Here is a 13,365-nt window from a genome sequence, read left to right as displayed (position 1 = left end):
GCTTAGTGGCTTTATTAATCAGGGGTCGCCACTGCGGAATGAACCGCCAACTCATCCAGCACGTTTTACACAACGGATGCCCTTTCAGCTGGGAAACATTCATACACACTCATTCACACACACTACGGCCAATTTAGCTTACCCAGTTCACCTATAGCACATGTCTTTGGACTTGTGGAGGAAACCGGAGCACCCGGAGGAAACCCACGCCAAAATGGGAGAACATGCAAACTCCACACAGAAATGCCAACTGACCCAGCTGAGGCTCAAACCAGCAACCTTCTTGCTGTGAGGCGACATAGCTACCCACTGTGACACCGTGACACCTCCCAAACCAACATGATTGGTCAAATTGAATTTATATTCACTTAGCTCGTAGTGTATTGTTACAACCATCAATGATTTCTGCCACGAGAACCCATAAACAGTTTCAGATGTTAGCATTCGCCATGTGATTTTCGTGCAAATGTAGATCAGTGCAGTTAATCAGAGCAGTGAGGTTAGCGATGTGATATTTGTATGTGTTTATATGTGTGTTGGCAGGGGGCTGATGGTGTCTACAGGCGGGTAACTGTGCCTCACATGAGTAAGAAAGAACAGATTTGTCCCTGCTGCTAGCGCTGATGATAGCTATCTCCATGCATCCAGACAGATGGACTGTGTGTGTGCTTGTGTGTGTGTGTGTGTCCATGCACTTGTGTGTGTGCTCAGAATGGAGACCACCACCACAGAAAAAGATCCTTTGTGTGCATCTGACTCGCTTTCTCTTTTGTCCTTATCTATTTATCACTGATGGGTTGAACTATAAACCACAGATGCTGGGTTATCACTGTCTTTTGTACATTTCTACCTTTTTTCCTCCTGCATTTGGAGTGGGAAGAGAGTTGAAGGCCTTCATATTTCTGTGCTTTCATTTAAAAGCTCAATAGGCTGGATATTAGCATTTGGACCAATCTCCTAATGCAGTTAAAGAGGCTGCAGGGGAGTCAAACAGAAGGACGGGAGCTTCCATATGAGATCTTTTTTTTCATGGAGTCCAGCTTTTAACCTGATTGTCTGACTGGATGGGGATCGGGAAGAGTGATGTTTTGAGGGTTCGTCCAGGTGAAGTGCCCAGTGATTGAGGCATGGTGCTGGAGTCTGACCTCACTGTCCTGCTCTCTCTTATGCACAGTGATTACATCATCGAGGAGAAGAACGCTATGCTCCAGAAGAAGGAGAATGAGGGATTCGGCTTTGTCTTGCGAGGAGCAAAAGGTAAGATGAACTTTTTTGACAGGGGCATGACAACAATGCATTGGCCTTAAAAAGAAAATGTGTTTTGTGCCAGGCTTTAGCAAAAACTGTTTTTTTCTACCTGCAGTCCCTGCACAGGTAGATCTTAAAACACTCAAAATAAAATAAAAATATATATATATTGAATTAAATTAAATGATAAAATTAAATAAAAATTAAATAATAAAAAATGTAATAAAAAAAATGTAATTAAATCTAGGGGCGATACAGTGGCGCAGTAGGTAGTGCTGTCTCCTCAAAGCAAGAAGGTCACTGGTTCGAGCCTCGGCTGGGTCAGTTGGCGTTTCTGTGTGGAGTTTGCATGTTCTCCCTGTGTTCACGTGGGTTTCCTCCGGGTGCTCCGGTTTCCCCCACAGTCCAAAGACATGCGGTACAGGTGAATTGGGTAACTAGAATTGTCCGTAGTGTATGAGTGTTTCCCTAAGAGATGGGTTGCAGCTGGAAGGGCATCCGCTGCGTAAAACATTTGCTGGATAATTTGGCGGTTCATTCCGCTGTGGCGACTCTGGATTAATAAATGAACTAAGCCAAAACGAAAATGAAGGAATAAATATATAATAAAATGAAATAAAATAAAATAATAAAATAAAAATAAAAAATAAAATAATAAAAAATAGAATAAAATAAAAAAATAACAAAAAAAATAAATAATAAAAATAAAATATTGAATAAAATGAAATAATAAAAAATAAAATTAAATAAAATTAAATAAAATAATACAAATAAAATAGAAAATAAAATAGAATAAAATAAATTAATTAATTTAAAAAAATTATAAATAAATAAATGAAATAATAAAAAATTTAATAAAAAAATTATTAAATTTAAATAAATTAAAAGTGAATACATTAAAAAATTAAATTAAATTAAATAAAAATAATACAAAACATGAAGACATTTTACAACTTAACCTGAGATTTTTCTTCATATTATTGGGTTGTGAAAGAAAAAAAAAGAGGATTTTCACAAATAAAATGTTTATTTGGTTGGTGAAAACTGGCTAATCCCATTTAAACTTAAATGCAGAATTATTGCAAATGCGTTATCAATTAAAGTCATTAAATAATGTACACGGCCTCAGCCAGATCATCTGCAAAGGAAAGGAAGTGATTGTATTTTGATTGAAGACCAGGATTTTTTTTATGTATTTAACTGCTTATTCATATATTTTGTTTAAATAATAAAAGTAATAATCAAAATAGTAATGATGATGATAATGGTAACACTTTACAATAAGGATGTATTAGTTAATGTATGTTACTGTATCAAATAGCATGAAAAATACATTTCTCACAGTATTTATTCGTCTTTGATAACGTTAGTTAATGAAAATGAAGTTCATTGTTAGTTCATGTTAAAGCAGAGTGCATAAACAAATGTTAACAAGCATACATTCACATTTTAATAATTTATAGTAAATGTTTAACTATGATTATTAAATTAATTACATATTTTATTTATAATTTATAATTACATAAATTAGTTCGTTGTTGTTGTTGTTGATGATGATGATGATGATGATGATGATGATGATGATGATAATAATAATATTTGAAATTAAAATATTTTGATTACTCAATTTTGCTGATATAAGCATTTTAATAATGTTAAAATGTCTGTATTAGTTATGATTAATAACATTTAACCAGTCAAAATCCTACTTTTATAGTTGTAAAATATCAATTTTGCCATCACCACAATTACTATTGTTATTATTAATTTAAAAATGTATATTATTACATATATAAGCCAGGGATTGTGAGTTAATTGTATTTGTTAACATCCACATACTATTATTTTACCACATTTGTGTCTATTTAGAGACTTCAAATTATAATTACAGACCGCATTGCATGTCAGAGCAACAGATGCAATTCTGGTGACAGCTTAAATTTACAGAAATGTCACAACTTGAACCTGATGCTTGATGTAACATATATAGTGAACCGACACCATCGTTAGACATTTCGGTTTGACAACGTATGGTTCAGTTTGTGTGACTGTTTAAGCGTGTGTCTGCGTCTGTGCGTATGTGTGTGTGCATGCCCAGTCTCTGGGCTTGCACCATTCTGTGTAGAAGTTATGAGTTCCTAATGCCATCTGTTGCCCACATGGTGCATTAATATCTCTTATGAGTATGAGTTTTGGCTTGTCTCGTTCATGCTTTCATAATTCCTATACTATTACTTGCCCTGATGTAAAGAGCAAAACACTTACTGCTATTATTTACAGAAATATTCATCAGTAGGTGAAGTCTGTCATTTTGTGCAATTTTTAACATGCATACATTGACTAATATCTCAAATAATCTAAGAACTACATAATAGAGTCTAAGAACTACATAATCTTACGCATGATTTATTGTATGTGTGTGTGTGTGTGTGTGTATGTGTGTGTGTGTAGCGGAGACACCCATTGAAGAGTTTACACCCACACCTGCCTTTCCTGCACTGCAGTACCTTGAGTCTGTGGATGTCGAGGGCGTGGCCTGGAGGGCGGGGCTTAGAACTGGAGACTTCCTCATTGAGGTATAACATAGATTTGACCACTAATATTTTTGTACTGTATCTGCAATCCACTTATGAAGTTCTGTCATATGAAGTACTGTTTATGGGTCCAAGCCTTTACTCATGTGAATGGACACTTTTCACATTTAGTCATAGTTGGGTAAACTTGCGTACTCACACTATACAGTTGCCTTGAACCGTGATGAAGCACGCTTCTTCCCCCTCCCCTCTCCCCCAACAGCCTGCACTCACATTGCATCCGGGCCTCATCACGCTTAAGTCATCGATGATGCGCTGTTCAGTTTAACGGGAAGAGAAGCGCTCTCGCTCAGCACAGTGGAGATTGCTTTAGTTATATTGTTTTGTATTATTTTTAGTCGTTTGGGATGCAGTGACACGCAGTCAAATATTTTGCCCAACAGATCCATCACTTTTGACGCTCATAAATTATCAAAAAAGTCCTTGTGTGCACATATTAGTAGGTTTGCTGAAGGTGCAGCTGTCGTGCAGTAAGGGGTTTGTGTCTTTAATAAACTATGACAGTTTGCGTTTATTGAAAATTAAGAATGATTAATAAATCCATATGAAACAGTCCCTTAAAAGTGACGTCAGGTCTTCGGTTTCGGGCTCAGGTGCACTTTGCACTCAGACTACAAGCGCACTGCGCCAAAGCCCAACCGAACCGCGCTCTGGCTCACCTCTTCCAAACAGGCCAGGGCCGACTAACTGAACCGCGCCTGGGCGCCTCAGAGCACTCACACTTGTCAAATGAACTGGGAAACACGCCTGGGCACGGTTTGGATAGCATAGTGTGAGTGCACGCTAAGTGTAATTCCTGCACCCCGCCAGCCAACCACTAATGGCGCGTTTCCACTAAGTGCTACGGTACGATTTGGTTCAGAACGATTTTATGGCCGTTTCCACTGTCAAGGGTACCACAAAGCAAACCGTACCTTACCACTTTTTGGGTACCCTTTCTAAAGAGTACCTAGCATGACAAAAGTGTACCAAAGGTGGAGAAAGATGCGCAGGTCAACGCTATTGTTTTACAGAGAAACGTCACCAGCGTGCAAACAAGCAGGAGAATGAAAACAAAGGAACCGCCATTTTTTACATACACAGTCGAGACATTACACCAAAATAATATATACCTATAATAACGAGCCATGGTCGTCCCGAGCTTAAACAAACCTTGTCGTCGTCTTGATGAACAGCCACAAAGCCAAGAAGAAGAGCAGAATCTACCCTTTGCACCGTAATTGTTTACAAGGCTGTCTAAAGCGCGAGTAGTTTTGCTATTTTTGCGAGCATCTATATTTGAAATAACAAACTTCTTGAGCTGATGATAATAATGTGTATGTGATTATTAAAGTGCTTCGGACATCCAATCCTTTCAGAAACATTGAAACGTAAGAGTGACGTGGGAAAAAACGAAGGAGAAGCACAACTAAACAAAGGAGCAAAGGATTCTTTCCGCAACCTAATAGATGAACAAACTGCCATGTTTAACTGTTATCATCACTTTTGGACTTTTATGAACTTGAAATGGGCGACGCAGTGGCGCAGTAGGTAGTGCTGTCACCTCACAGCAAGAAGGTTGCTGGTTCGAGCCTCAACTGGGTCAGTTGGCGTTTCTGTGTGGAGTTCTCCCTGTGTTCGCGTGGGTTTCCTCCGGGTGCTACGGCTTCCCCCACAGTCCAAAGACATGCTGTACAGGTGAATTGGGTAGGCTAAATTGTCCATAGTGTATGTGTGTGTGTGGATGTTTCCCGGAGATGGGTTGCGGCCGGAAGGGCATCCGCTGTGTAAAAACGTGCTGGATAAGTTGGCAGTTCATTCCGCTGTGGCGACCCCGGATTAATAAAGGGACTAAGCTGACAAGAAATTGAATGAATGAATGAATGAATGAACTTGAAATAATGGATTTACTCTCTAACAGAGGTTACATGTGCTGGTGAAGATTAAAGACACAGATGAGAGGTTTGCACTGACTGTGGGCTATGTTGTGTGTTGTTTTTGACCCTAGTAAGGACAAAATGTATGCTGTGTGTAGTTTATCTGTAAATGGTAACATATTGGAGACTGTAAGGGTCTGTATGTGTTCATATGTTTCATTTATTTATGTATTTCATATAAATGCAGACATTACAGTAGGCTATTTCATCATTGATCTGCAGTTATAATCAAATCATGTTCATAGAAAGGTTAGTAATGAACATTTATACACAAGTATGTATGTGTATAAAGCACCTGATTTGTGAGAAGTGCTTCTCAAATGACATGTGAACGACCCGTACAGTTTTACTTTGACATTTCCTCGAGCGAGAATGACGTCGACCATTGGTACCCTTTTAGCAGTGGAAACGCAAACCTGATAAAGCTAACCCGCACCGTACCATACTGTACCACTCAGTGGAAATGGGCCATAAGCATACACTAGTCGCTTTAGGACAAAGTGTGAGAGAGTGAGACCAACAATCCTTGCATGCATGACATATTGCACATTATGACAAGTTCTGCTTGCTAACTACATGTCTGATAACGTGCTACTGTAGATATAATACAGTTTTTCATTGGGAACTGTAGTGTTATAAAGTACTGTAAACTGGCGAATGACATAAACTAGTGGGTTATCTGCTGTCTTCTTTAAGGTGTGCATGTTCGTGTTTCAGGAGGCGTGGCTTTGGACGGCAGGGGAGGGACTGTGTTTCAAAGATATTATGCTAAGCGGTTATCATTTTGGCACTTTTTTTGTGTGATTGAACTTTTTTTATTTTGAACTTTTATAGCCCACACAACATGAAATTCACAATAAAAAATCAACATTCAGGAAAATAATGTAAAAAATATATAATAAAAATTATAACAAAACTAAAATTATAACAAATATTACATATAAAATAATACAATACAGACAGCCAAATTTACAACACTTAAATTTTCCTTTTACATGCTCTCCAAACACTGTAAAAACCCACCCCATTTCTGATTGAAAGTATGGGTTGAGTCCTGAAGTCTTGCCAACAAACGTTCATATGATACAGTAGAAGTCATCAGCTCAATCCAATCCTCAAAAGAGGTAGTATCTGAGTTCCTCCAATTTCACAGCACCAGTCTCACAGCAATAATACATCCTGCGATGACTAGCCCAGCCTGTGCTTTAGATATTCCATTCTGAAGAGTGGATGTACCTGTATCACCAAGAAGACAAACTCTTGGTGAATAAGGTAAAGTTTGTCCCAGCCATTTCTCCAGGTTTTGAATAACTCTTGTCCAGAATGGAGCCACCAAATGACAGTTCCACATTAAATGTAAAAAGGTGCCCACAGACTGACCACATTTCCAACAGTGGTTATTTTTCATTAATCCTACTCTATGCAGTCTTACTGGGGTCAAGTAATTATCTTGTAATGTATGAGGTTACTCCTAGCATCTCTCACAGGACACCCTATACCAGAAACTACTGCCTCCCATTCACCCTATTCAAATTCCACCTCCAGGTCTTTCTCCCAAACACTTCTTTTTTTTATTTTATTTTTTGTTTTTGTGCAGTCTACAAAAATACCACAATATCAATAGTTTATATAAGCATTTTAATAATGTTAAAATGTCTGTATTAGTAATGATTAATAACGTTTAACCAGTCAAAATCCTAATTTTATAGTTGTAAAATATCAATTTTGCCATCATCACTATTACTATTGTTATTATTCATTTAAAAATGTATATTATTACATATAAAAGCCAGGGATTGTGAGTTAATTGTATTTCTTAACATCCACATACTATTATTTTACCACATTTGTGTCTATTTAGAGACTTCAAATTATAATTACAGACCGCATTGCATGTCAGAGCAACAGATGCAATTCTGGTGACAGCTTAAATTTACAGAAATGTCACAACTTGAACCTGATGCTTGATGTAACATATATAGTGAACCGACACCATCGTTAGACATTTCGGTTTGACAACTTATGGTTCAGTTTGTGTGACAAGTAAATATCTTGTAATGTATGAGGTTACTCCTAGCATCTCTCAGAGGACCCCCTATACCAGAAACAACTGCCTCCCATTCACCCTCTTCAAATTCCACCTCCAGGTCTTTCTCCCAAACAATTCTTTTTTTTTTTATTTGTTTTTGTGCAGTCTACAAAAATACCACAATATCAATAGTTTACACATTTTTTTTAACAATAACTAAGGGTAAACAAGAACATTCAAAAAGCCTCAGTCCCCCATCCCACCCCCAAGGAGGAGAATTTAAAAAATACAACAAAAAAACACACACAACAACATTGGCACCTACAAGAATTGCCAAAGCAACTGAATAAATATACATAAAATATAAATAACACACAAAACAATAAAAAGAGCAGAGATTTTTCTTGAAAGAAAAAAAATTATGTATCAGTGAAGAGGTGTGTTGTATTTCTGACAAAATTAATTAGAGGATCTCAGTTTTTATAACATTTTTCAGTGGAACCTCTTAATGTAAACTTAATTTTTTTCAATATATAGAAAAGACATCAAATCTTCTAACCATGAGACAGTGTGAGGAGGTTTAGAAGACTTCCAGTGCAATAAAATCTGTCTTCGGGCTATCAGTGAAGCAAAGGCTAAAACATTAGCTTTCTTATTTGAAAGGTTGTCCAGCAAAGCCGATACACCAAAAATAGCAATCAAAGGGCATGGTTCAAGACCAAACAATTCTTAAATGAACGCCTACTGCACCTTTAACAAAGTGACTTTTATTGACATTTTAGTCATTTGAAATAAGGTAATGGATAAGAAATATTATATAGAGAAATAATTCTGTAAAATAACAGAAAATGTACTGCCAGTTTATATACGACAATATATGCCGTAATATACGAAACCAACCCAAAGAATATATGACTTTAAACTATTAAAGATCTTCATAAAGTCACTTTTGCTAACATTTCAAGGTCAGAAATTGTTGGAAGAAAGATCAAACTCCCAAAATGCTAAATAATACATCCCAAAATAAAAACATGAATCACAAAACACTGAAAACTGCTAATCTATGGTTATTTTTGTGTGGATATAAACATTACAACAATAGCACACTGTGAACATATATTTGTACCATTTGTTGTTCTCTTTTAGCATCTAATAGAGCGCTTGGACCTGGAAACTGTGACACAGTATGTCAGACTTTACTAGTGGATTCATTGTGCTTAGATCTTCAGCACATAAATCTATTGCAGTGTTTGCTGCTGTGTAATAACCTTGAGTCTTTTCTGAGATGTTGTGCAGTAGGAGCAGAATCCATTCCGATTTGTTTGTGATTGGTTTCTCAGGTGAATGGTGTAAATGTGGTAAAAGTGGGACACAAGCAGGTGGTGTCACTTATCCGGCAGGGCGGGAACAGCCTCCTGATGAAGGTGGCATCAGTCACACGCAAGCCAGAGTCTGAGGAGACGGTCAGGAAAAAAGGTGAGGTGCTTGTCTGCCTAAAACAAAACAGATCAGGAACTTTCAAACTTTTATTTTTATTTATTATTTTATTTTATTTTATTTTATTTTATTTTATTTTATTTTATTTTATTTTATTTTATTTTATTTTATTTTATTATTTTTTGTTTTATTTTATTTATTTTATGTTTCTTTATTTTATTTTATTTTATTTGGATTTATTTGGTTTTATTTTATTTATTTTATTTTATTTATTCTATTTTATTTCATTTTATTTATTTATTTTTTTTATTTTATTTTTTTTTTTTTGCTTTGTTTAATTTTATTTTATTTTATTCTAGCAAGGTAATTGCTGGAATTGTCAAATGATTGATTGACTGATTGTCGAACTCAAGGAATTCAAGAAAAATCCAATAATAATAATAATAATATTAATAATAATTTTATTGTTATTATATGTTTTATTTCTTCATTTTTGTTAACGTTTTAAAAATAAAAAAAATTAACACACATTTTTTGTTTTCAATTTTAAAAAATGTAAGGTTCTGTTTTAATTATTAATAGTTTTATTTATTTATTAAATTTTTTATTGAATTAATGAATTTAATATTGACATAATAAAATAATTAACAATATAATTAATATTAATATAAAATAATTAATAATAATATAATTAACAAAACATAATAATAAATTTTTTATTATTAAAATTGTTTCATATTCCAGCAACAAACAAAAAAAAGATAATAATTGTAATGTGATGGGGACGCTGACAACGAAGTGTGGATCCAAATGCAGGTTTATTAACAAAAATGTTCAGGCAGGCAACATTCAACACAGGAGCCAATGGGTATATGCAGATCTTTCAAAAGGCTAGTCATAATCAGGCATATGGTCATTACAGGCGGCAGGCAGAATAAACAATAAAACCAGGCAAAGGTCAGCAACGGAAAGACAAGGCGAGTCAAAAACGCGCCGTAATGTTCACAGACAGCTAAACAAGACTCAGGTGTGTGTGTGTGTGTGTGTGTGTGTGTGTGTGTGTGTGTGTGTGTGTGTGTGTGTGTGTGTGTGTGTGTTTGTGTGTGTTCGCGCTGTATTTAAAGTCCATGTAATCAGTCCATAATGATCCTCTTGCTGTGTGTTTGCGTGTAATCAAAATAAAACAGGAACCGGTGTGTACAAAGTGCATAATGGGATATGTAGTCCATGTAATGGCGGATTTGAAGGACGATAGCAATCTGCAGCTGCTAGATCGCTGATAATCATAACAATAATATGTTTATTATTGGTTTCCTTTTTAATTTAAATTGCTTTATTTTCAGACAGAAATGCAAATATTAATATTATTATTATTATTATTATTATTATTATTATTATTATTTCAATCAATTAAATTGTTTGTTTGTTTATGCGTTTTCTTGCTTACATTTTTTTTATTTTCCAGGTACTTCAAGTGTGTTTAACATTGTCTCTCTCAAGAATATCACACTGTTAAGTCTGTATTATTGTAAATGTGGTGTTTTAGTGAAGTCATGACTCGAGGAATGTGCTGACTGTTGGTTTTGTTTGTTTATTGTGGGCGTGGCCTCTGCAGGCAGACAGAAGAGCTCTTAAAGGCACGGGTTGCTAGGGAACCAGCCTTTGATGCTCTGCACTGTATGTGATGATCAGACAGAGAGAGATCTTCTCTCAGCAGGACGAATCCAGTCTCAAACATGAGGCAAAGAAATGCTGCAAGAATGAATAAAGCAGCGCGAGTGTAAATGATCACAGCAGACCGTGATTGTAATGATTGTGTTTGTCTGAGGAGAAAACTTCAGGAGCATTAACTAAATGACAGGGTCATTTGTCATAAGAAATTGCGATGGCCGAGCAGATTGAAGTGTTTTCCTCATACACACATTCTTACAACCCACTCCATCGTTTAGCAGTTGACTGAGTTTGCCGGTGGATTTATTAGAACTACAGCAAAACCTCGAAACCCAAAAAGGAAATCTATTCAGTATCCATGTAAACTAATCCTCACTTTTATCTGCAACTCCCACACAATCTGAACCCTTCATTGACCTGTGTTTGCCTTTAGTGGATGATGGAAAACATAGTAAGTTGTTAGCAGACACTTTTGTCCAGTCTGCCTTAACAGGGAAGGATTCGATTAAGATGATTGGTCAGTTTTGTCCAGCTAGTGCTTTTAAAGGGGGTGAATTGGGGCACAGCTTCTCCATTAAAAGTTCTAAGGAACATGAAAATGCAACACAGGCTAACTGTGGATATTAATGTACCCCTGTGTACATTTCTAGAGAGTGGAAATTATGTAGTCAGAGGTACATCTGGCTAATTCATCTTTAAAACGAACGCTACGGCTACTTTTGCAAGTTTTGGGTAGGATTTTTTGTTCATCTTACACCAGCCAAAGCATCCATTTCATTTACCATGACTGTGGTTTCAGTGTAGTGAGTGATCCCTGTCAGCTTGCTGAACATTTTCCCACTCTGCAAAATTGGCTCTTTTTGACGTCTCCGTCATCATTTGTTTTACCTTTGCAGGGATGGGTTTTGATGTTGTAACAAACATTTTGATTACTTTCTCACGCTAATCGAAATGCATCACATGACCGTTCATTTACTACGCAAGCCGGAGTGTGAGCCCAGCCTGACCCTGTCTAAAATGAATGATAGATGAATGATAGAAATTAAGCCTGAACCCACTCGAACCCGTCAGTTACCTTCAGGTTCGTCCAAATTTCCTCTATTGTGACATACATCCACTTGAAATGGTCCTGAAATTAGAAAAAAAATTTAGGGCCGTGCATGATTTTGTCATTTGAGAACCGATTAGATTGTTGGAAGACAATAACAATATGAAAGAAGACTGATGAATGGATGAAGGCAGAGCAGAAACCAGGGACACCCTGATAGCTCCGCACTAATGTCAATGTCAAACCGCTATTATAATTGACCAGGAATCACATTTCAAAACCCTTGCATTTGTCATTGCAATATTTGTCATTATGTGCGTTTTTAGGGCCTGTGTGAGGATTTCAAGTCAGTTTAAAGTTTTCAGGCATAATAAATTACGTTTCTTTAAGAGAGATTAAATAGCTAGCTCTCTGCAGCTCTCACATGGTCGCCCACTAAAGCTAAGCAGGGCTGTGCCTGGTTAGTACCTGGATGGGAGACCACATGGGAAAGCCAGGTTGCCGCCAGAACTGGTGTTAGTGAGACCAGCAGGGGGCGCTCAACATGTGGTCTGTGTGGGTTCTAATGCCCCAGTATATTGATGGGCACTCAGTGATTGCCATCTGCTCAGTGATTATACTGCTCAGTGATTGCCATCTTTCCGATGAGACGTTAAACCTAGGTCCTGACTCTCTGTGGTCATTAAAAATCCCAGGATGTCCTTCAAAAAAGAGTAGGGGTTTAACCCCGGCATCCTAGCCAAATTTGGCCTCTGGCCTCTGTCCATCATGGCCTCCTAACCATCCCCATATCATAAGTGGTCTGATGTCCAATATGGCTGCCGTCACGTCATATACAGTAGGTGGATGCTGTACACTGGTGGTGGATGAGGAGATTTTCCCCCAAAAAATGTGTAAACCGCTTTGAGTGTCCAGAAAAGCGCTATATAAATGTAAGAAATTATTATTATTATTATTATTATTATTATTATTAGTAGTAGTAGTAGTAGTAGTAGTAGTAGTATTAGTAGTAGTAGTAGTAGTATTAGTAGTAGTAGTAGTAGTATTAGTAGTATTATTAGTATTATTATTATTAATGGTATTTGTGTACAAGTATGTGATGAAGACAGTGTTCTTTTACAATTTGGTGCATCTGATAATTGCTAGACATCCAGAAAATCAAAAAGCACTGCGTATTTTATTCATACAGTATCGTTGCTCCACTGTATTTATCAATGTTTGTGATTGGTTTACTATATTCCACGCAGATACCTTACAAAATCATCCCGATGTACTTAAAATTATGAATTCTTTCAGAAAAGACATCAGGTGAAATTAAACTCAATATCGTAGGTAAATAAGATATCGCAATGTCAGTTTTTTCCAATATCGTGCAGCCCTAGTATGAAATGCATCCACCACATTTATTTTTGAATGCATTTG

At 36.4% G+C, this 13,365-nt stretch overlaps 1 protein-coding gene across 1 annotated transcript in view; it reads left to right on the top strand.

Moving 5' to 3' along the window:
* The window catches only part of shank3a (SH3 and multiple ankyrin repeat domains 3a), a 320,891-nt gene that overhangs the window by 287,075 nt on the left and 20,451 nt on the right, over positions 1-13,365 (top strand). The window contains 3 exon segments of the mRNA XM_056478459.1: positions 1,175-1,257; positions 3,700-3,824; positions 9,128-9,263. Of these exon segments, the coding sequence (XP_056334434.1) occupies positions 1,175-1,257; positions 3,700-3,824; positions 9,128-9,263 (344 nt within the window).

This window comes from Danio aesculapii, chromosome 18 (genome assembly GCF_903798145.1).
Source record: "Danio aesculapii chromosome 18, fDanAes4.1, whole genome shotgun sequence".
Classification (NCBI taxonomy): Eukaryota; Metazoa; Chordata; class Actinopteri; order Cypriniformes; family Danionidae; genus Danio; species Danio aesculapii.
Note: the sequence above shows the minus strand (reverse complement) of the source record. Positions and strands in the feature narration are given on the sequence as shown.